At 44.5% G+C, this 25187-nt stretch overlaps 1 protein-coding gene across 1 annotated transcript in view; it reads right to left on the bottom strand.

The window, feature by feature from the left end:
• The window catches only part of ARR3 (arrestin 3), a 77931-nt gene that overhangs the window by 42374 nt on the left and 10370 nt on the right, over positions 1–25187 (bottom strand). The window contains exons 8-11 of the mRNA XM_063938538.1: positions 13529–13596; positions 12129–12264; positions 10062–10146; positions 2055–2127 (exon numbers count right to left, since the gene is read on the bottom strand). Of these exons, the coding sequence (XP_063794608.1) occupies positions 2055–2127; positions 10062–10146; positions 12129–12264; positions 13529–13596 (362 nt within the window). The remainder of the gene's footprint in view (positions 1–2054; positions 2128–10061; positions 10147–12128; positions 12265–13528; positions 13597–25187) is intronic.

The following is a 25187-nucleotide window of genomic DNA, read 5'->3' as shown; positions in this document are numbered from 1 at the left end:
TCATACGCAATAGCAAATAATTGCCCAGCTACAGTATGTGAACATCGTCATTGTGTTGGCTTACCTGTGTCTCTTAATCAGGTCCTAAGTGATTAAATGCCTACTGTCAACTCTTCTGCAAGCTAGTAGTATACTTAAGTGAGTGGCATAATCTCAAAAGGTATTCATTGCAAAACAGTTGAGTGAGGGGACATTGGAACTGACTAAATCATATATGGTATTTTGTGTTTGATGTTCAATTTTCTCTGTTGAAATACAACTGGATGTGTCCCATTAATAGTAAAGGACAAGAAAGGATATTCACCAGCTCAGTGCAATAATGAAGTCCTTGTGGTGAGTGGCAATAACTGTGCACTGCAGCTCAAAGTATGAAATGCCCCTAAAAATAAATTTTCAACTCTTATCTAATTTCAATAATAATTTCAAGAACCTTTTCTCAGAACAATAAATATCATGGGCCAAATGTAATAGAGTGAGAGTTTCAGAAAGTAAGAGATTTGGTAAGGTTTTGCAGTTTTTTTTAAAGTGGCATTCATTTACACTACAAAACTAGGTTGATCTTGCTGTGTAAATGATTGCCACTTTAAAAAAAACTGCAAAACCTTACCAAATCTCTAACCCTTTGAAACTCTCACTCTATTACATTTGGCCCCATGTTTGCACTGGTAAACTAGGTGCGCCTACTCTGCGTTACATAGACTATGGGCATGGGCATGTTTGTAAGTAAAGCAAAAAAACAACAACTATGTGTTCGGAACAACCCATGTTGCAATGCAAGGGGAGCAAATACACTTATATTTTTTCTGTGCAGGGTAAATACTGGCTGCCTTTGCATGTAGTCCCCAAATGTTAGACAGCTTTATTTTTAGTTTACACTGCAATTTAGATTTCAGTTTGAACACACCCCACCCAAATCTAAATCTCTCTGCACATGTTACATCTGCCCACCTACAGTGCAGCATGGTTTTGCCCAGTTGCTTGCTTTTTTGCTTTGCTTGCAAATCAGAATCAGGCCCTCTGCCCCCTGCCTTAAGTGATAGGTGTACTTTGAAACATATCTTTACAAGTACAAATAAACCATTAGAGAAGCACATCTTCCAGAGTTTTAACCACATTATCTATTATATCATCTAATACAGTGGCTCTCAACCCGGGTGGTAGCGCCCCCCCTAGTGGGCGTTCTCGATTTCCAGGGGGGGCAGTGGAACGAAAGGGGATGGTGAGGGGGCGGTGTATGTTTACGGGACTTTAGGAGGGCAGGGAATAGGTTCTGGGGCTGTAGGGGGCATATTTGTTGTACCGCCTCCATTCAATTGGAATTGTGCCGTTGAGCCGATTTCATTGAGTCAAACATCGATGCCGAGCGATCACTCATTCAAAAGTTAGCAACTGTATTGCTGAAAGCGAACTGTAGCTTGTGCGTGTTTGGGGGAGTTTCTCCCGTACACGCAGGGGGGGTTTCCGAGTACCTAGAAACTCCCCTGGCAGCAGATCCATCCGAGAGCTTAGGCAGGGTTTCCTTCTCCGTACACGGCTGCCAAGAAGAAGCTGGCTGTGTGGCTGCTGGCTGCCTGTAGGGGGAGCAGCTCCTGTCTGGCAGATCGGAAGTGAAGTGAACGTGGAGCTTTGAAAGAGTTACAGAACTGGGAGAGGCTGTGGTTGTCAGTCACCCGTATTCCCAGTGACTCTGCAGCAGCCAGGTGAGTGTTACATATTTTCGTGGTGTGAAGGAAGGCCAGTACTGTCAGTGGAGTTACATGATGTCCCAATTACAGCAGCAGTTTTATGTGAATTGTTTGTGTAAGGGGAAGAGACAAAAACGTCCCGCCTCGTGAGCGAGAGGGGAGGGGTACGAAATATAGTTAGAGCGAGGGCACTGGACAACTGACCATTAACCAAAGGGGGCGGTAGGCTGGAAAAGGTTGAGAACCACTGATCTAATATATAAGATATATGATGTCGAGTTTCTTTCAGTTGAAGCTGTACTTTTTAGTATACTGTATCATGACCTAATTCTTGTATGTCATTAATCACATTCTCTTTTATATACTCACTTTATTTCCTCAGTGCAAACAGCCTTGGAATACTTGTCCAATGAATACAGCACCACATCCGTCACCTGATCCACTGTGGGGAGTTATGGGAAGACAGTCATTTACACTTTAACAAACTAAAATACATGTAACAATTCAAATTAACTTGTGCTTTCAGGTGCACGGAACCCTCCAATTATCGTTTATGGTGTCTACATTTGTCAGAACATAAAAACAGATATTTGGATTGTGTTTGTCACATGGGGGGTCATTCCGAGTTGTTCGCTCGGTAAAAATCTTCGCATCGCAGCGATTTTCCGCTTAATGCGCATGCGCAATGTCCGCACTGCGACTGCGCCAAGTAAATTTGCTATGCAGTTAGGATTTTTACTCACGGCTTTTTCATCGTTCTGGCGATCGTAATGTGATTGACAGGAAATGGGTGTTACTGGGCGGAAACAGGCCGTTTTATGGGCGTGTGGGAAAAAACGCTACCGTTTCCGGAAAAAACGCAGGAGTGGCCGGAGAAACGGGGGAGTGTCTGGGCGAACGCTGGGTGTGTTTGTGACGTCAAACCAGGAACGACAAGCACTGAAATGATCGCAGATGCCGAGTAAGTCTGAAGCTACTCAGAAACTGCTACGAGGTGTGTAATCGCAATATTGCGAATACATCGTTCGCAATTTTAAGATGCTAAGATTCACTCCCAGTAGGCGACGGCTTAGCATGAGCAAATCTGCTAAAATCCGCTTGCGAGCGAACAACTCGGAATGACCCCCATGGATCAATTCTTCCCAGTGCATGTTGAGAGCATGTAACTAACCATGTAATAAAATCTTAACCGTTCCTGCCAGTAATCTATGCAAAAATGGTGCCCTAAATGACATACTATTTTTCATATTTTAGCGCTGTGTCAGATATTTTATAGATAAATACGTTTGAAATATATCTACCAAATGATGATCTTGCTGTAAACAAGATGATCTAAATCATATCATAACCTTTAAGTTAGAGTATGTTTTTAATCAATAGACTTATAGGTGGGTATCCAATGAATTAACGTAGGGGGTGAATTAACATCGGGTCCATTTTCTCTTACGTCCTACAGGATGCTGGTATCCATATTAGTACCATGGGGTATAGATGGGTCCACCAGGAGCCATTGGCACTTTAAGAGTTTAATAGTGTGGGCTGGCTCCTCCCTCTATGCCCCTCCTACCAGACTCAGTTTAGAAACTGTGCCCGGAGGAGCCGGTCACAGCTAGGGGAGCTCTCCTGAGCTTCTTTAGAAAAGTTTATTTTAGAGTTTGTTTTTTTACAGGGAGGCTGATGGCAACAGCCTCCCTGCATCGAGGGACTGTGGGGGGAGCAGTGTCCGCCCTGCGGGGTCTTGAGCCACTGCCTCCGCTGACTGGACGTTGAGCTCCAGAGGGGACAGATCGCACCCCGCCACAGGGGACACTCACCCTGGCAGCCAGCCGTTACACCCTCAATGTGCTGAAGTGTGGCGAGTTAGTCACTGCCTCCCCTTACAAGCGGGGTGATAGTGTGAAGAGGGTAGCTTAAGGGTGGGAGCGCGGTTAAGGACAGCTCAGCGGTACTGTAGTGCGGCGCTGTGAGGGGCGCCCTGAGCTAGCAAGGTACCCTACACTGACAATTTCCAGCCTGCCGGTGTCCGCGGATCTCAGCCAGCACAGAATTCCTCAGGCCAGTATAATCTTCAAGAGCGGGAAGACAGCGCCATTGAAGGGCCGGGGCTTCTCCTCAGAGCGGACCCAGCAACGTTCTGCGCCATTTTTCCTGCCTGCAATCACTACTAGTGGATGTCCAGCTCCCTCCAGTGCTACTCCAGCTATCTGTACGGTACCAGGGTATTGTAGAAGGGGGTGGGGCGCTGTATTATAGGCTGTGTCACCTATTAAGGGACACAGTCATCGCGGGTTGGAGTTTCCCCTATACCTCTAACAGCGCTGCATGTGCGTTGGCTCCAATCTCTGTGTCTCTCTGCCATTCTTTGGGGGAAACCTTGTCTAGTGAATACCCTGTGTGTCTGTGGGGTGTTTGGTGTGTGTGACAACATATCTAGGGACACTGTTTCATATGCTGCAGAGGATTTGTCTTCCCAGGAGGACTTCATACCATGTAATCAGGATTGCACTGTTGTAGCACAGATCCCTACTAGAGAGCCAGAATGGTTAGTCTCTCTGAGGGGGACTATTTCTCAGATTTCTGACAGGGTTGCTAGGACTGAGCATGCCACTCAGATCCTACAATCCTCTATGGTTGTATGGTCTGATACTGCTTCCTCGGGGTCCCCGGCGGTACATTCTCAGAAACGTGCTCTTGCAATGCTTACGCAGGATGACACCGACTCTGACACTGCAGACGGTGACGGGGATGTGTCGAGGGGGACAGCATCACTTGCTAAGGGGGTGCAGTTGATGATTGAGGCTGTAAGGGATGTTTTACACATTTCTGACACAGCTCCTGAGCAGGTGGAGCAGGCCTTTTTTACAGATAATAAGAAGCCCGCCTTCACCTTCCCGGCATCCAAAGAATTAAACGCTATCTTTGAAAAAGCCTGGGAATCACCGGAAAAGAAATTTCAGATCCCTAAGAGGGTCTTGGTTGCTTTTCCCTTCCCAGAGGAAGATGGAAAGAAATGGGCGTCTCCGCCGATAGTCGACGCCTCTGTCTCCAGGCTGTCTAAACAGGTGGTGTTGCCAGTCCCGGGATCTACCACGTTGAAGGACCCGGCAGATCGCAAGGTGGATGCTAAGCTGAAATCTATTTACACGGCTTCCGGGGCTATATTACGGCCTACTATAGCCTGTGCTTAGATTGAAAAAGCTATTGCCAGGTGGTCAATCACTCTGCAGGAGGAATCGTCTACGCTGGACAAAGGTGACGTTGATTTGTTTTTACGCCATATTCAGGATTCTGCAGAATTCCTGGTAGATTCTATGAAGGACCTGGGTTCCTTGGCTGCGGGGATCTCCTCTATGTCCGTCTCGGCTCGCAGGGGTCTCTGGCTGTGCCAATGGTCTGTGGACGTGGAATCCAGGAGGAGCATGGAGGGCCTACCATATACAGGTCAGGCTCTCTTTGAGGAGGCGCTGGATGCGTGGATTGCCATGGCTACCGCGGGTAAGTCTACTTTTCTCCCCTCAGCTGCACCGGCTATGAAGAAGCCATTTACACCAGCCACGTCACAGTCCTTTCAGCCCGCGAGGTCTAGAAAGAACAAGCCTTCGAACACCTTCTTCAGAGGTGGTCGTGCCAAACGAAAGAAATCTGCTTCTGCAGGGTCCCAAGCCCAGAAGCCCGCTTCTGATACCACTAAGACCTCCGCATGACGGTGGACAGCTAGGCCTGGAGGAAGGTCAGGTGGGGGCAAGACTCCGACAGTTCAGCCACGTTTGGGTGTCATCGGGCCTGGACCCCTGGGTACTGGATATTGTGTCCAGGGGGTACAGACTGGAGTTTCAAGATCCCCCACCTCACCATTTCTTCAAGTCAGGCTTGCCAGCTTTGCTGGCAGACAGAACAACTCTTCTGGAGGCCATCAGAAAATTGGTGGTGTCAGAGGTTATTGTTCCAGATCCACCTCAGCAGTGGAACAAGGGTTATTATTCGAACCTATTTGTGGTACCAAAACTGGATGGTTCGGTACGGCCTATTCTAAACTTAAAGTCTTTGAACCCTTATCTCAGGGAGTTCAAATTCCAGATGGAATCTCTGAGAGCTGTCATCTCAGGACTGATGGAGGGGGAGTACCTGGTGTCGCTGTACATCAAGGATGCTTACCTCCACATTCCCATTCCGCATCAGGCATACCTCAGGTTTGCACCGTTGGATGATCACTATCAGTTCCAGGCGCTGCCGTTTGGCCTCTCCGCAGCACTGAGGATCTTCACCAAGGTGATGACGGAGATGATGGTTCTCATCCGCAAGCAGGGGTGAACATAATTCCATATCTGGACGATCTCCTGATCAAGGCGTCGTCCAGGGAGAGGTTTTTGCGATCCATCGCGCTCATGACACAGCTGCTCAGGAAGCACGGTTGGATCCTGAACCTTCCAAAGTCTCATCTGGAGCCGACAAGGAGGCTGTCATTCCTGGGAATGATCCTCGACACGGAAGTGCAGAGAATTTTTCTCCCGGTGGAAAAAGCATTGGTGATACAAACAATGGTCGGGGATGTCTTAAAGCCTACCCGGGTGTCGATTCATCAATGCATCCGCCTTCTGGGGAAGATGGTTGCCGCCTATGAGGCTCTGCAGTATGGCAGGTTTCATGCTCGACCTTTTCAGCTGGACCTATTGGACCAGTGGTCGGGCTATCACCTACACATGCACAAGAGGATACGCCTGTCTCCAAAGGCCAGGATTTTGCTCCTCTGGTGGATACAACTGCCTCACCTTCTGGAAGGCCGAAGGTTCGGAGTGCAGGACTGGATCCATCTAACCACAGATGAAAGTCTAAGAGTTTGGGGAGCAGTCGCTCAGGGGGAAACCTTCCAAGGACGGTGGTCGGATCAGGAATCCCTTCTCCCGATAAACATTCTGGAGCTAAGAGCCATGTACAACGGCCTTCTGCAAGCAGCACACCTTCTATAGGATCGGGCTGTTCAGGTGCAGTCGGACAACGTGACCACAGTGGCCTACATAAACCGACAAGGCGGAACGAAGAGCAGGGTTGCCATGTCAGAGGTGACAAAAATCCTCCTCTGGGCAGAAAGGCATGCGGTGGCGATGTCCGCAATCTTCATTCCGGGTGTCGACAATTGGGAAGCAGACTTCCTCAGCAGAGACAATCTTCATCCGGGAGAGTAGGGCCTCCATCTGGAGGTGTTCGAGGAGGTAACCGGTTGGTGGGGGGTTCCTCACATAGACATGATGGCCTCCCGCTTCAAAAAGAAGCTGCGGAGGTACTGTTCCAGGTCAAGAGACCCACAGGCAGTGGATGCACTGGTAACACCGTGGGTGTTCACGTCAGTGTATGTGTTCCCTCCACTTCCTCTGATACCAAAAGTTCTTCAACTGGTAAGAAGAACGAAGGTTCTGGCAATCCTCATTGCTCCGGACTGGCCAAGGAGGGCTTGGTATGCGGACCTGCTGGATCTTCTGCTGGAGGATCCAAGGCCCTTACCTCTTCGGGAGGATCTGCTACTGCAGGGGCCGTTCGCTTATCAAGACTTACCACGGCTGCGTTTGACGGCATTGTGGTTGAATGCCAGATCTTAGCTCGGAAGGGTATCCCGAGTGAGGTCATTCCTACCCTGATACAGGCTAGGAAGGGGGTAACGTCTAAACATTACCATCGCATTTGGAAGAAATATGTTTATTGGTGTGAGTCCAAGACATTTCCTGCGGTGGAGTTTCAACTTGGACGTTTTCTCCTTTTCCTGTAAGCAGGGGTGGATATGGGGCTGAGATTGGGCTCCATCAAGATCCAGATCTCTGCTTTGTCCATCTTCTTCCAAAAACAATTGGCTGTCCTCCCTGAGGTTCAGACCTTTTTGAAAGGGGTTCTGCACATCCAGCCTCCCTTTGTGGCGCCAATGGCACCCTGGGATCTGGATGTGGTGTTGCAGTTCCTACAATCTGCTTGGTTTGAGCCTCTGCAGGACACTGATCTCAAGTTTCTCACGTGGAAGGCGGTTACTTTGTTGGCCTTGGCTTCTGCACGACGCGTGTCGGAATTGGGGGCTTTATCTTGTAAAAGCCCCTATCTGATCTTCCATGAAGACAGGGCGGAACTGAGGACTCGTCCACAGTTCATGCCTAAGGTTGTGTCGGCTTTCCATATCAACCAACCTATTGTGGTGCCAGTGGCTACTGACTCCTCAATTGCTTCAAAGGCCTTGGATGTACTGTAGTGAGGACTTTGAAGATTTATGTGCAAAGGACGGCTCGTCATAGGAGAAGTGACTCTCTGTTTGTCCTCTATGATCCCAAGAAGATTGGGTGTCCTGCTTCTAAGCAGTCGATTTCATGCTGGATCAGGTTCACTATCCAGCATGCTTATTCCACGGCAGGATTGCCGTGTCCAAAATCTGTAAAGACCCACTCTACTCGTGAAGTGGGCTCTTCCTGTGCGGCTGTCCGGGGTGTATCGGCTGTGCAACTCTGCTGAGCAGCTACTTGGTCTGGGTCGAACACGTTTGCCAAGTTTTACAAGTTCGACACTTTGGCCTCTGATGACCTCAAGTTTGGTCAAGCAGTGTTGCAGGAGCCTCCACGCTCTCCCTCCCATACTGGGAGCTTTGGTACATCCCCATGGTACTAATATGGACCCCAGCATCCTCTAGGACGTAAGAGAAAATAGGATTTTAATTACCTACCGGTAAATCCTTTTCTCGTAGTCCGTAGAGGATGCTGGGCGCCTGCCCAGTGCTGCGTTTTCCTGCATTGGTTTTATAGTTCAGTACTGCCTGGTTCCTAGGTAAGTTCGACGTTATTTACTGTTTCAGCTGTTGCTGAGTTGTTCCGGCATGTTAGCCGGATTTGCCTGTTATGTGATCTGGTATGAATCTCGCCACTATCTGTGTAATTCCTTCTCTCGAAGTATGTCGTCTCCTCGGGCACAGTTTCTAGACTGAGTCTGGTAGGAGGGGCATGGAGGGAGGAGCCAGCCCACACTATTAAACTCTTAAAGTGCCAATGGCTCCTGGTGGACCCGTTTATACCCCATGGTACTAATATGGACCCCAGCATCCTCTACGGACTACGAGAAAAGGATTTACCGGTGGGTAATTAAAATCCTATTTTTCATGATTTGTTCCGATGCTTCACCTGTATATTTTCACAGGCTATCAGTTTGGTCACCTGAGTAAAAAGACATTAACTGTGGCTAATTGGATACCCCCCATAGTATATATATATATATATATATATATATATATATATATATATATATATATATATATATATATATATATATATATATATATATATATATATATATTCAGAGAGTATCTGTTCAAAAAACACCCCTACAACTAGAGGATCCATTTATAGGATCCCTCTTACATAAATCATTTATGTGAGAGTAAGCCTATAAGTACATCATCTAATAGTTGGGGGACTTTTGTTTATTAAAGACATACGCTAACTAAAGTCTGAATTTACACTTTCCGCAGCAATACAGATTTTTACGCCATACTCTCTAACACATTTTTTGGTGTCACTGTAAAAACCTCACCCCTTTGTGAGGGTTATCCCTCACCAGCAGTCCTGCGCTGCTAGTGAGAGGTCACAGTAAATTTCATAGGAACAGCCAGTGGGCACATATGCCTACAGAAGCTTAGCTCGTGGGATCAAAGCAAAGTCTTTCCACTATGTAAGAGTCCAGGGAGTAGAAGAAGTGATTTGCTTTGCAGGAAAAGAAGAACTGGGAATAGTTATACAGGTTGAGTATCCCATATCCAAATATTCCGAAATACGGAATATTCCGAAATACGGAATTTTTTGAGTGAGACTGAGATAGTGAAACCTTTGTTTTCTGATGGCTCAATGTACTCAAACCTTGTTTAATGCACCAAATAATTAAAATTATTGTATTAAATGACCTTCAGGCTGTGTGTATAAGGTGTATATGAAACATACATTTATTGTGTGAATGTACACACACTTTGTTTAATGCACAAAATTATTACAAATATTGGCTAAAATGACCTTCAGGCTGTGTGTATGAACCATAAATGCATTCTGTGCTTAGACTTGGGTCCCATCACCATGATATCTCATTATGGAATGCAATTATTCCAAAATACGGAATAATCCGATATCCAAAATACCTCTGGTCCCAAGCATTTTGGATATGGGATACTCAACCTGTACTGTATCTTATTGTTGAATATGCAGTGGAAAGTCAGGGTAAGTGAACAATATATTGGGGTTTAGCTGACCGGCAAAAAAAGTATATGTACATTTCTTTCCCTGGTTGATGAACATTGTGTATAGGTTACATGGGATGGGATATCAACCATACACATAACTAAACCCGGGATAATTATTTGCACACCTGTGATCTTGATCTTTTTCACAATCTTATTGGTTGTGTTGTTGATTTTCAAATTAACAGTGATGGGTTCACCATGGTAATGTATCTAGAACACAGGGAAATAAAAGATTGCCTAAGTACAGAAATAATACATCAATATAGATCATCTGAATGCAGTGAGGACAATGTGGACCTGAGTCTGAGTTTCACATAAATACGGCCACATTGCATGCACAGAAATAAATGTAGCTCTTCACCATCTATGCAGCCACACTGCCCTGTCCATCAGACTGAGAAAATCGCTATTTGCAGCTCACATTTGCACCAGCCCTATTCCTTGTGCAAGAGATCTGTCTGAAATCAGATGGATCTCTGCATACACATTCCTCTACATAGCCTGCAATTCCATCTACATGTCCACAGCATGTCCTCAGAGTCAAGTTACACCCATTTCACAATAAGTGGAGATACAGTGAAGATGCACACAGCTTATTGCATGTAGTTGCTCATAGTTACGTATGCTCATTTGAAAAATTGCAAGACACACCTGCAAAACAAACTTGTTTGCAACTCTGAATCAAGTGCACAAAATCTAATGTCCTAGAGCAGTGTTTCCCATAATAGGTGCCATGGAACCCTGGGGGTGCCATGGGACACTTGCAGGGGTGCCATGGATTGGTGGTCCTGGACCAAATCAAATGATTTATGGTCAATGTAATGGGCAAAACTAGTGCCGGCAGCTACTAATGATAAAATATGTGGACAAATAGAAGCGCAACCCTGTCCACCACCACATCAATCACCCCCTTTTTGTGTAATTTCTTCTAGGGGTGGACTATTCCACCCAGGGTAATCCTATGCAGTGCGCCCAAGATGGCTGCCGCACCTGGTACCCTGTAAGGGTGGAATACACAGCCCATGGAAGTTATTACCCAAAATGCCTACACCAATCATCCATTATGCTTTCTGTGTGCTCATGTGGTTTTTTTTTGTCTGTGCGGTTTATCTTTTGATGTATTGCTTATATCTTGTGTGTTATATGCATTGTTTGAGTTCAAGATGGCGCCGCGGATGGCTGCCTCAGTGCTGCTCTGCCAAGCAGCCCTCGTTTTTAGTTTTACATGTATAATATGTCGAGTCTATCGTAAAAGTTGCAATGTGCTGTATCAACTCATACATGTAATGTTTGTAATGTATGCTACGTTTTCCCCCCTTCTTATGCTATGTATTCCCCCCTACATGTTGCTGCTTGGCAATGCATTGTACCATAAAAAATTCCTAGTGTACGTGAGTACACCTGGCCAATAAAGCTGATTCTGATAACTGGACTTAAGGATGACATTAGCGCAATTTACTTAATTTCATATTTTTTTCCAAATTTCTATTGGAAAAATGGTGATAGTCTAGGGCACTGCGATTTTAGAAAGTATGGGAACCACTGTCTTAGAGCATAATGATTGGGAGACTAAATCTGTATTAGTTTACCAAATAAATTAGGCTCCAGCTGGCCCTGGGGAGGCATGTAGTCAGCATGCCAGTGTTCAGGATGCTGTTCACCGGAATCCTTGACACCTGATGGAATGCCGGCGCCGGAGTCCCGACCGCCAAGATCCTGAACATAAGTTTGCCGGGGAGGATTAGGTTTAGGCTTCAGGGAGGGAGGGTTAGGGTTAGGCTGCAAGAGGGAAGGGTTAGGGTTGGGCTGTAGGGAGGGAGGGTTAGGATTAGGGTTCCTTTAGTACAGCGCCCCTGTCGGGATTAAGACCAGTTGTGATGCCGGGGTCAGTATTCTGACCACCGGCATATTAACTACCGGTCTCCCGTACTCAACCCCTTGGGAAGAACATCAGTAAAGAAAGTCTCTAAGACATAGACATTTCCTGTCAAGGGTTACCTGTGAGTTTAAACTGTCAAAAATGTCCAATTTAGTAGATGAACCTGCTAGATCTGTGTGGATGTCACACGTCTGTGTTATTAAAAGTGGGCTGAATTATACTACAAGACTCAATGTGCAGATCAACAATGCTTGGAATACCGGACAAAGATTCAAGCAAGACAGTCACGACTGGTATGAGATTTGCGTGTCACCTCCTTGTCTAGTGAGGCCTCCAGTTGCAGCGGTTTGTCTGACATCATAAACTGGCGTGAGATTTCTGCACGTGGGGCTGCTCCTAACGATTCGGGGGCATACTGGACTTTTCTAATAATGAGACGAACGGTGTTCCTGGGTATGAGGAAGGGAGAGAGGGGTATGAATTATTAATAGCAGAACAAATCTTTCAAAATCCACAACACTCTGAAATGAGGTAAACAGTCTAGTTTTATGACTTCTTAAGATAAAAAGGGAATCCAGAATCCCTAAGAATGAATAATAAAAAGATAGGTATCTCATAGGCACAGATGTGTCTTTAAAATTACCATTAGAGTAATTCTGGATATAAACAATTCAGTAATGTTATAGTTTAATTCTCTTTTATTTCTCCGATATTGGAGTAGCCTGTGTTTCGTAAAGGCAGTTACAGTTTCCACTAATATAAATAAATAATGTGTTTAGTGGGTCATAGCCTACTTCATCAGGTAGGAAACTTCTAAAGGCTGCAAGGTCGTTTTTGACTGCTTCGACGGTCTAATTAATAGAGCAGTCATGGGCAGACCTTGCAGCACTACAATGCAGATTGTATGTGAATTGCTGATAAGACCATTCCAGATACTCTCATCTGCTAGTATTCCTGAAACAGCATTTAGAAGTTTCCTATCTGATGAGGGCTGCGTCATCTATATTATTGGAAACTCTAATCGCTTTTATGAAACACCATCTACTCTAATATTGAAAATATAACTAAAATGTTGCAGTGTTGAAATATTCACATCCAGAAAGACTCTTATGCTAGTTGTACACCTGTGCCTACAAAGTACCTACCTTTCTGCAGACACAATGAAGAATAGTTATGGAAAAATATCACTGTAGAACAAATGCTACAATAGTGCTTTGATATGATGGGTTACTGTTGATTTGATATAAAACAAATATATGCAGTTTACATTTTTGTTTTTATATTATTGGCTAATCTAAAGAATACAATAAAATATGCAATATATGTTTGCATGACAATTGTTAAAATATTACACCAATCTACACACATATTTTTTTAGTCAGACAACTAACTGAATGCTGGATAATAAACATAAAGAGGCAATTATGTATTGCCAACTATTTTGCCAACTGTTTCTCTATCATTGAAGTTACAGGTCTGTTACAGAAGTTACAGTAGGTGCCTCTTTTGCATAAATAATATGAGGGCCCCAGAGCTTCAGGTGATGACTGACAGATTGCTATGTAACATATATCTATACTATAATTGTCTTGAATAATTTTTAGTGCATATCTGGTTGTTTGCTTTATATCGCTGGTTAGGCGACCCATAAATAAAATGTATAAACCAGAACTGGTTTATTTTGGTAAAAAATAAAATTATTGTTTTTCCTACTTTTTGTGGACTTTCTCCTCTACATTTTCTGCACAGAATCCTTTCACTTCAAAATCCACCCCACACGGCTGCAAGAGAAGAACAGTCACTAAGGCATGGCAGTAAGGAAACATAACATAACTATTTTGAAAACTGTTTTAAACACCTTGCTCTGAACAAGCTGTGACAGTGGTCCCCTGAGGTTTAGTATAAACAGCTAGCGTTGGGCTGATCTAAGTAATACCATGAAAACAGTCCAGTGGGACAAATGTATCTGGCCACCAGACTTGGCTCAGCTTTTAGCATGATAAAGTGAAGTGTGCTTGTCAAATGAGAACTGTATCTGTATTGTCTGTATATAACCACAGCCCTTTTTAGATTACCCAATACCATTATTTAATGAAACCATGGGCAGGATGTAATGAAGTCCGAGTTCGGCGGCCATGCAGGATGCCGGCCAAACTCAGACTTTTTTTAAAGGGGCAATCATGTGCAAGGCATGGTCCATGTCCAAGTTCAGCCGGCATCACACACGGCTGCCAAACTCAGACTTCATTACATCCCGGCCCTTGCTTCTTTCTGGAGAGACGCGTTGCAACTAAATTTTGGAGATGGCTATTGATTCTTGACAGCTTTATTGAGCCCTGAGTAGAGGTATGAAAGCAAGCATGGCCATGTGACCATGTTTTTCAACTCTTGTTAAATAAGAGGCACAGCTGCTAATTCTGAGTTGGCAGCAAAACTAAAAAAGCAAGCAACTTTGCATCTGGAACAAACCATGTTGCGGTGCAAGGGGTGTAAATAATCCAATTTTTTTGCATGCTGGGTATCTCTATTCTTACTCTGCAATTTAGAGTTCAGTTTGGACACGACCCTCTCAAATCTAAAGCTCCCTGCACAGTGTATTTCTGCTCCACCTGCAGTGCAGCATGGTCTTGCTAAGGTGCAATGTTACATGCTCTTTTGCTTTGCTCCCAACTCAGAATTAGCCCCGAAACCCTGTTGACTACTTTATTTTGTACAACATATCTCCAAGCAATGGATTGTGAACAGTAAGGGTTACATTATGTGGACAGTGGGTTGGTGGAACTTGGGGTTGTGATATTTCTGCACCTCACGGTGCTAATCCACACAAGCTCAAAGCACACTCAGGGTGGTGTTTGTGAAACAGAGAGGCATATTGAGCAACCTGGGGTTGGTGAGGTAAGGGCTGTTAACTTTTCTGTTATGACACCCAGTATAAGGAATTTACAACACACTGCCGGTCACTGGGTCTATTGGAGGGAGTGAGCATGGAATGCAGCCTCCATAAAACTGTGTACCCCAAGTTTACAAGGACTTTTCTCATGGGACGGAGAATTGCAGGAGAATAACAGAGGCCATGAATTCATGAATTAATGTATTTTGTGGTTGATTCGTCTATCAAAAGGGAAATAATATAAATAATAATACAAATGATTTCTTTGTGAAATTATGTGAAACTAGGAAATAAGTGGTCTGGACTCATAAATGGATATTTATAGCCTCGTGGAACCATAACAATATCAATTAATTACTGTGATTAATATAATTTCTGCAGCGGGGTACACTGTGTTCCACAGGGAAACATCGGGGTCTAGAGTTGGGTACGTCAGGGTCTCAAATGTAGTGCTACACAGTATATACTGTTTAGTGTGTTTTACTGTGTATTTCAATCACCTCATACCGCTTTAATTCTCGGTTTGTGTCCTGTATTTACTGTCACATAAATCAGGGGGTTATTTGCAGGTATTATATTTGTCTGGCTATATTGTACTGTTACACCCTGCGGCTGCATTCTTTATAATGTCTGCAACAAAGGGCAGGCAATCCGCGGACGCTCCTGCATCATGCAGTGCTTGCACCAAGGATTTGCCTGAAGGGGAAGTTTTGACTTGCCTGAAGGGGAGGTTTTGACTGATGGTCTATGTACTGGGTATATTACATCTCCTAGTCAGCCCGCTGTTTCGGTAGCCAATCGGGAACCACCTTGGGCGGCTTTTTCATCTATGCTTAGTACACTAGTCACACGTCTTACGCCCCCTATGGGACCTCCTGTGCCATTGCAACCACATGTTGTACCTGTGGTTAATCCGCCCTGGGCGGATACGCTATCTCTCCAGATTCAACAATTGAATCAATCTTTGATTAGTCAAAAATCTACCCCGCATCCCTCTGGGGCCAAGGGGTCGTCTAAGCGGGCTGCTTCCTCCTCGCAATCCACTAATATTTCAGATGTTACTTCTGATGAGGATGGGGAGTATACTAATCCGTCAGACACAGATACGATAGATGTATTTAGCTTAAGCAGTGTCAGCCATTTTGTTAAGTAGCAGCCATGATGTAGTGAAGTAGAAGTATGCTTTGCTGAGTTAATCATAATAATGCTGACATTTCATAGTTAGTACATTCTGTGCGAAGCAAGGTCGTAGCTATAAGTCTTGAAAACATGTTATAAGACAGTCTCTGTGTGTTTAGACTTCTCTGAAGGACACGTAGGGGGATGTCAGCCTGAGAGGAGTTATGAGAAGAGATGCATTATTGTTTTGAAATATGACGTGTATCAAGTATTCATGCAAGTACCTTTTTCTATATAATGCCCTGCTGAATAAAGTAGAGCTAGTCTCATTTTGACGGACATAACTACGTGTGGTGTCTGATTCCTGGGATTCCCAATTGATTGGTAAACAAAGGGTAATGAACAGACAATTGAAGGAGATTGATAGGAGGTTTATCTCCAACAGTTACATGGGGGCTATTGTCCGGGTTCGATGAGCTTATCAATATCAGATAACGATGCCACTGTTGGATGTGTGTGCAACTGCTGACATACCCGGGTAAGTAATCTGAAGCTTGATCATTATATATATCAACCAGATTACTTTGTCAGTACTTGTATATACATTCATCTGGTCTGTTCATCTGATTAGGTAAGCAATACTCGATTATTTGGACCCAATTGTCTGTCTGTTTGATAAACATTCATTATTTGTCTGTGTGCGCTGATAAGTTTTAGGTTCACTGTTGCAAGGGAAAAAATGTGGTTTTATTTTAGAGTTATAAGTTACTTTTGTAAGGAAAATGTGGTTTTATTTTTGAATAAAAAATAATTGCAAATTTTCCGAATTTTTGTGGTGTAATCCTACTATTGAGTCAGAATATTGTGATTTTAAAGGTATATTTGCAAAATAGTGATTTCAGTTTTGTAAGGAACCTAAGACAGGTTTTGCAACAGTTGTGGGGTGTCATGTTGATAAGGTGGTGATAGAAAAATGTATTGGTGATACATTTTTGTATTGTCTTGATAAATTAATTACCTGTTAATTATATACTCCTTGGTTCCAGAGCTATAGTTGGTGAAGGAAATCCTTCTGACTATAAACAACGTTTAACCAGATGGCATAGACTTAGGTTAAGGCATTTAAAAACATACTCAGTCTTTGCAATCCAATACAGCCAGGGTATGTGTGTGTGTGAGTGTGTGTCTCTGTTAATACAAGAAAACTGCAGTCGGTTTGACATATAAGATCTGGTAATAGTGGTCAGTTTTTCATAGAAAAGTGCACTATCTGATATATTGCAGTATATTGTCTACGCTTGTCCATCTATTAATTACTTGTCACCAGAATTTATTCCTGTCTGTTCAAAGAGTTTAACATTATTAGAAGTAGACGTTAAAGCCATTATTGACAAAGGTAACTTATGCATATGACTCAGTGATTTAAGAAGTCTTTGAAAACTAGATAAAGTCAAGTCAGTAATGACAGAATTTTGTTTTGTTGTGTCAGAGGATTAGAAAATAGGATTTTAATACCTACCGGTAAATCCTTTTCCCTTAGTCCATAGAGGATGCTAGGGTCACTTCAAGAACCATGGGGTATAGACGGGATCCGCAGGAGACATGGGCACTTTAAGACTTTCATAGGGTGTGACCTGGCTCCTTCCTCTATGCCCCTCCTCCAGACTCCAGTTTAAGGAACTGTGCCCAGGGAGACGGACATTTCGAGGAAAGGATTTATTGTTAAACCACGGTGAGCATCTTACCAGCTCACACCGCAAGCTTGCTGCAGAACGTGGCATTCAACAGAACACAAGCCAACGGCATGAAGAAATTTGTAGCAATATGCTGACAAAAACTGTAACACAACCTGTGTGTAACCACAACCAATAACTGCAGATATAGTACGCACTGGGACGGGCGCCCAGCATCCTCTACGGACTAAGAGAAAAGGATTTACCGGTGGGTATTAAAATCCTATTTTCTCATACATCCTAGAGGATGCTGGGATCACTTCAAGAACCATGGGGTTATACCAAAGCTCTAGAACGGTCTGGAGAGTGCGGATGACTCTGCAGCACCGATTGACCAAACATGAGGTCCTCATCGGCCAGGGAATCAAACTTGTAAAACATTGCAAAGGTGTTTGAACCCGACCAAACATCTGCTCGGCAAAGTTGTAATGCTGAGATCCCCCGGGCAGCTGCCCAGGACGAGCCCACCTCTCTAGAAGAACGGGCCCTCACCGATTTAGGTAACGGCAATCCAGCCGTGGAAGAACATGCTGAATCTCACCACAGATCCAGCGTGTAATGGTTTGCTTGGAAGCAGGACACCCAACCTTGTTGGGAGCATACAGGACAAACCGTGCCACTGTTTTCCTAATCTGAGCCGTTCAGGCGACATAATCTTCAAAGCTCCAACCTCATCCAGAGACTTTGACTCAGCGAAGGTGTCAGTAGCCACAGGCGCCACAATAGGAAGGTTCCTGTAGAAAGAGGAAACCACCTTTGGTAGAAAACGCTGACGTGTCCTCAATTCAGTTCTATCTTCATGGAAGATCAAATAAGGGCTCTTGTAAAACAAGGCCGCTAACTCAGACACCCGCCTTGCAGATGTCAAGGCCAACAGGATGGCCACTTTGCAAGTGAAAAAAGCAACTTCACCTTCTTAAAGGTTCAAACCCACGTGATTGAAGGAACTGCAACACCACATTACGATCCCATGGTGCCACTGGAGGCACATAGGAAGGTTGGACGCACAACACGCCTTCCACGCAAGACTGAACTTCCGGAAGGGAAGCTAATAGTTTCAGAAAGAAAATTGCCAATGAAATCTGGACCTTAATGGAGTCCAACTTCAGTCTGCATTCCCTCCAGCCTGTAGGAAATGGAGAAAACACCTTAACTGAAAATCTTCCGTTGAAACTTTCTTGGATTCACACCAAGACACACATTTTCTCCAAAATGATGGTAATATTTAGACGTTACTCCTTTCCTGGCCTGAATAAGAGTGTGGAATACCCTTTCGGGCTAAGATCCGGCGCCCAACAGTTATGCCGTCAAATGTAGCCGCGGTAAGTCTAGGTACGCGCACGGCACCTACCGTAGTAGGTCCTCGCGAAGAGGAAGAGGCCCAGAATCTTTTAATGAACAACTCCTGAAGATCTGGGCACCAAGCTCTCCTCGGCCAGTCTGGGGGAATGAAAATTGCCAGAACCCTTGTTCTTCCTATGATCCCGAGAACTTGTGGAAGTGGAAGGAATACATACACAGACCAGAATAGCCACTGGGTCACCAGAGCATCTAGTGCTATTGCCTGAGGGTCTGGAACAATATTTCTGAAGCTTCTCGTTGAGACGAGAAGTCATCATGTCTACTTGAGGAACTCCCCAAAGACTTGTCACCTCTGCGAAGACTTCTTGGTGGAGGTCCCACTCTTCCGGATGGAGATCGTGTCTGCTTAGGAAGTCCGCTTCCCAGTTGTCCACTCCCGGAATGAAAATTGCCGACAGACCCCTTACATGTTTTTCTGCCCAGAGGAGGATTTTCGTCACCTCTGCCATTTCCGCTCTGCTTTTCGTTCTGCCTCGCTGTTACATTGTCCAACTGGATCTGCACGGGGTGATCTTGAAGAAGATGTACCGCATGCTGAAGGCCGTTGTAAATGGCTCTCAATTCCAGCATGTTCATGTGTAGGCAGGCTTCCTAAATTTAGCATTTTTCTTGGAAGCTTTTCCCCTTGAGTGACAGCTCCCCTTGCATCCGTGGTTACCAGGACCCAGTCCTGAATCCCGAATCTGCGTCCCTCTAGTAGGTGCGAGCTCTAGAGCCACCGCAGGAGTGAAATCCTGGCTTTCGACGACAGGACTATCTTCTGGTGCATGTGCAGATGGGATCCACTCTTCCAACAGGTCCCACTGGAATACCTTGGCATGGAACCTGCCAAACTGTACGGCCTCGTAGACCGCCACCATATTTGCACTGATGGATCGACACTCTTGATGGTTTCAAAACTAGTTTTACCATTTTCTGGATTGCCAGAGCCTTTTCCTGAACTTCCCTGTCCAGAATCATCTCGAAAATTTATGATCCAACCGTGTTGTTGGAGTATGGACAGGGAGAGCGCAGTGTTTTGTACCAACCGCTCCCTGGATCTCGCCTTTATCAGGAGATCGTCTAGATAAGGAATTATATTGACTCCTTGACGCAGGAGGACCATCATCTCCGCCATCACCTTGGTGAAAACCCTCGGCGCCGTGGAGAGACCGAAAGGTAACGTCTGGAATTGGTAATGGCAATCCTGAATCGCGAATCTCAGATAAGCCTGGTGAGAAGGATAAATGGGAACATGTAGGTAAGCATCCTTTACGTCTACAAACACCATGTAGTCCCCCTCCTCCAGACTGGAAATCACTGCCCTCAGCGATTCCATTTTGAACTTGAATCGTTTCAAGCAGAGATTCAGATTCTTTAGGTTTAGGATCGGTCTGACCGAGCCGTCCGGCTTCGGAACTACAAAAAGGCTATGACCTGATCCTGACATAATTTTTGGATTGCCTTTGTTACTGCTTCCCTTTCTGGAAGAGAAGCTGGCAAGGTTGATTTGAAAATTCGGCATGGGGGAACGTCTTGAAACTCCAGCTTGTATCTCTGGGACACTATCTGCAACACCCAGGGATCCAGGCCAGACAGAATCCAACCTTGGCTGAACAGTTTGAGATGTGCCCCCACCCGAGCGGCCTCCCGCAAGGGAGCCCCAGCGTCATGCTGAAGATTTGGCAGATGTAGGGGTAGACTTCTGCTCCTGGGAACCTGAAGCCGCTGTGGACTTCTTTCCCTTTCCCCTTCCCCCTACCTGCAAAGAAGGGGAAACCTGTCACTTTTTTGTATTTATTGGGCCGAAAGGACTGCATGTGAGAGTGCAGAGGGCAAAAATGTCGACTTACCTGCGGTAGCCGCCGAACGCATCTAGTCCCTCGCCAAATAAGGCCTCACCTTTATATGGGAGAGCCTCCATATTTCTTTTGGAATCTGCATCCACGTCCCACTGGCGAATCCACAACGCCCGCCGAGCCGATACTGCCCTGGTAGCAGCTTGTGAACTCAAGAGTCCAATATGTTTCATCGCCTCTAGCATGTATGCGGTAGCGTCTTTGATATTCCCTAACTTAAGAAGTATCTCATCTTACTCGTGTCAATTTCTGATGACACTCATTCTGACCATTTTTCAATAGAGCGACTCAGCCACGCGCAAACAATAGTGGGTCTGAGTAGCGTACCATTTGCAACACAAATGGATTTCAATGTAGTTTTCACCTTTCGGTCTGTCGGCTCTTTTAGTAACGCCGTGCCCAGTGCAGGGAGAATTACTTTCTTTGTCACCCTGGCCAGTGCACTAATCTAACACAGGGGGTGACTGCTGGGCAAGAATATATTAAGCTCGTGGGAGGGACTCTTATTAGATCTATTTCCCTGGAGTCCCTATCGTCGACACAGGACTTAGAGTCCGTGTCGGTATCAATAGTCATAACATTTGTAAATGGACTTTATGTGACCCAGGGAGGGTCGCCTGCAGATGGAAGAACAGAATTCCACATATCCAGCATGCAGTATTAGATACAGCCTTATCTAATCTCCTATTGATATGATGCATACTACCACATATTCCTTTCACCCATGCAGGCTTTTGGTGTGTCGGTATCGCCACCACCTTACAACTCTGTGTCCCTACAATGGCTTCCTCCAGGGAGGAACTCCCTGCCTCAGACATGTCACACACGTGTACCACACACACTCACAGACACACTGGAACTTATAGGGAACAGACCTCTGTCAGATGGACACAGAGAGGAAAAACCAGCTCACACCCCAGCGCCAAGCACACACAATCTGTGAAACATATCAATGAAAAACAGATCTGCAGCGCTTTTATTATTATAATACAAGCACCATATACTTCTCTCCCCCTGTTTTTGCACCCTGATACATGTCAGTAGTGAAGGGAGGACCAGCGTTTCTCTTGTGAGGAGAAAATGGCGCTGATTAGTGTGCTGGCTTAGTGAGGAAAAGCCCCGCCCCTGTACTGGCGCGCTTCACTCGCTCTTAACTAAATAGTTAATTATACTGGCGGGGGTAGGACAATGTGCCTTTTGCCATAAACCAAGTTTTATGCTGCCCAGGAAGAAGCCCCCGTAATGGCGCACTTCCTTCCCGCAATTTTCCACAAATATTTATCCAGGAGACACAACTAATATAGAATGTGAATGAACTGCTGATTGCCTCCACTACTAAAAGAAGTACCAAGAAGAGACAGTGTCCTTAGTGAAGTTTGTGGAAGAACAAGACTGCAGAGCCTCAGAAGGAGAAATTGCAGCTAGCCTGGCTAGAGGTAATCTTCCTAGGACACTCAAGGTACCCGACATCTAACAAAAGTGAGAAGGGAGAAATTTATACTGCCAACTAGTGTCAAGCAAGTCAGATGATCATTCCTTGGCCTAGTAGGACACTGCAGAACACGGATACCTCTAGCACCAGTCTACATTCAAGCATTGTATGACAACACTGAAAGGGAGGAGGGTCCGCATCCTACACACAGCAACAGATGAATGAAGCAATTGAACAATTGGAAGCAGCCGTTGCCTCATCACAAGCCCTAGAACTACCTGACTATTGAAGAAGGAGGCCAAACATAAAAGTCCTTACGCAAAATTATGGACTGAGGCAAAGACCAGTGGCCTACCACTCAAGCAAGCTTGACAGCAGTACTCAAGGAGCACCTACTGGCATCAGAGCAGTGACAGCAGCAACAGTTTTAGAAGAGTACAAGAGCACAGACACAGTGCTAAATCAGTAGTCCTAGAAGAGGACAAGAGCACAGGCATAGTACTGAATCATGAACTTATCATCCCGGTACCACATGCAGGTACAGAGAAGCTTCAGCAAGCAAGAACCAAACACCTGTCAGCGGCAAGGCTGACCATGTATGAAGTAGCACTGCCAAAGTGCGACAAGTAACCATCAGAAGATGTACCTCAACCCAGCAACCATTGTCCAGCATTAATCAATAAAGGTGTCGAATCTCAAGATTCAAAAGGAGGGAAGAACAGATTATCTGGAGGGAAAAACAGATTATCTACTAATGAAGCGGAAAGCAAGAAGTTGATGATAAGGACCAGGAAGGTGGTCCAGAAGAGCAAGATACAGACAGATCATCATGGATGTATGACCGGAGGGATGGTCCAGAAGAGGAAGAGAATAATTCTAGTAATCAAAAAAATTTCCTTTTCCTTGTGTGGTGTTAATGGAACAAGAACCTCAACTTCCCATATGTTACATACACAGCCCTACCTAATGATCAGCATGAGCTATATGTGGATGGATCAAGGTACCATGAGGATGGAATTCCTTATACAGGAGTAAGTGACCACTGAACATGGAGTTGTGGATTCAGGATCCTTACCATCCCAGTATAAGAGTGTGGGCCAGATATGGAAAAGCAGAGGCTTCAAGAAGGCAAGTGGCGAAGACATACAACATGCTTCCCTGATCAGACACCAATTTAGAGCTTTGCAAGGGCCACAGGAAAGGTTGCAGTAATGAAGATCCAGGCAAATGCAAGGAATGACACTCATGAAACAAGAGGCAACAATCTGGCAAGATGCTGAAGCCAAGAGGGCAGCAAGATGCCCCCATCAGGAAAGGCAAGTCTCTCCAGTAACCATTCCAGTGCCAGACCAGATGCCTGATTATGCTACACTGATTGAACTTCAGAACCAAGCAGGAGAGAGTGAGAAAGTAGCCTGTGGATAAAGAAGGCAACCAACCAACCAACCAGTGAAGGTAGCCATCTACACCACACAGACAGAAGTAACTGAAAGAAGCAAGGCCTCAGATGCCTGATCTACAGGATTTGAAGAAATTTCAGGAACAAGAAGGTCCTGAAGAAAAAGCAGCATGGCAAAGAAGAGCCAGACAAGAAGAAGACACTGGCTTATGAAAATTAGAAGAGAAGTTATACTTACCCAGAAGCTTATATCCACATATGTGTTAAGTCAGCCATGGACTCACACACCTGGGAGAGGATCAAATGGAAAATGTAGTTAATGGAAGAGGGATAGCCCCAGGATATTATCCAGACGCAACAAAGTTTGTACAAGCCTACTGGATATATGGAAATGTTCAATCCAGGACAGAAGTCAAGTCAATCCTTGGAGCAATCCAAAAAAAGTTATTTTCCATTTTAAAGACTGCAAATTGACTATATCTAACTGCCAAAGATGTATTGGTAGCCACAGACATTTACAGTTATTTGCCAATGGCAAAAGCGACAGCAAAATCAATAGCTATGTGCAGATATAGAGTACCAGAAGTTATAGTAGCAGATAGCAGTATTTATTTAATTAAAGAAATAATGTAGTACATAAGGTATGATTTGGTAATACAACGGCATTCCATGTATCCCCCACAGGTTAGTGGGTGTGTCACAGAAAACAGAAAGGGATGCTAAAGTGTTTATATTTAGTACTGGTTAAAACTAGAACCATATTCAGTAAACCCATAGGTTATTCACCTTATGAAATATTGTCTGATAAGCATACCTAAGATACTGTAGGATGTTACTATCCATGAGAGTTACAACATAAATATGGTAATTTGACTGCATATGTTAAAAAGTCTTACTGAAGAAACTGACACCTCTGTATTTTCTAGTTTGCCTTTCTCCCAGATTCAGGAGCAAATCTGAATCCCCACAAGCTTTAACCAGGAGATTGGGTGTATCTGGAAAGACACGTGAAAAAAGTAATTTGAGCACAGATTTGATGGTCCATATCGAGTGTTGCTGACCACGCCCATTTCTGTGTCAATTAAGGAAAGAGAGACTTGGGTTCCACTGCAAATTTGCTCAAGTTAAGTTTGAACAATGGAATACACAACCATACAAAGGCTAATTGGGCCTAAACTAGACAGACCACTATGGGTCATTATATTGGGAACTTCAGTACTCATTGTTGTCATAATATACTCTGTATCTCTCATAGGAGAGGGCAGGGACTGGCATGTCCACCAATCCAAAGTTACGTACCAGTGTTTAGTATATAAGTATATACTTTTTATATATGTAGTCTATGTAGTATGTGCTTATATATATATATATATATATATATATATATATATAATATATATATATATATATATATATATATATTTATATATAGTATATAAGAAGTGTGGTATCACACTAGATCTTGTGTTAAGCAAATTAAAGTAAAGATCATGAAATCTCTAGAAGTTCAAAGAGACCAGTCAATTAAGAAATGCTGGGCTCACATGGGCCCACATCTGGAAAAGGAGGGGAATGGACATCTGTCCCCACAACATATAA

The sequence above is a fragment of the Pseudophryne corroboree genome, chromosome 8 (assembly GCF_028390025.1).
Source record: "Pseudophryne corroboree isolate aPseCor3 chromosome 8, aPseCor3.hap2, whole genome shotgun sequence".
Classification (NCBI taxonomy): Eukaryota; Metazoa; Chordata; class Amphibia; order Anura; family Myobatrachidae; genus Pseudophryne; species Pseudophryne corroboree.
Note: the sequence above shows the minus strand (reverse complement) of the source record. Positions and strands in the feature narration are given on the sequence as shown.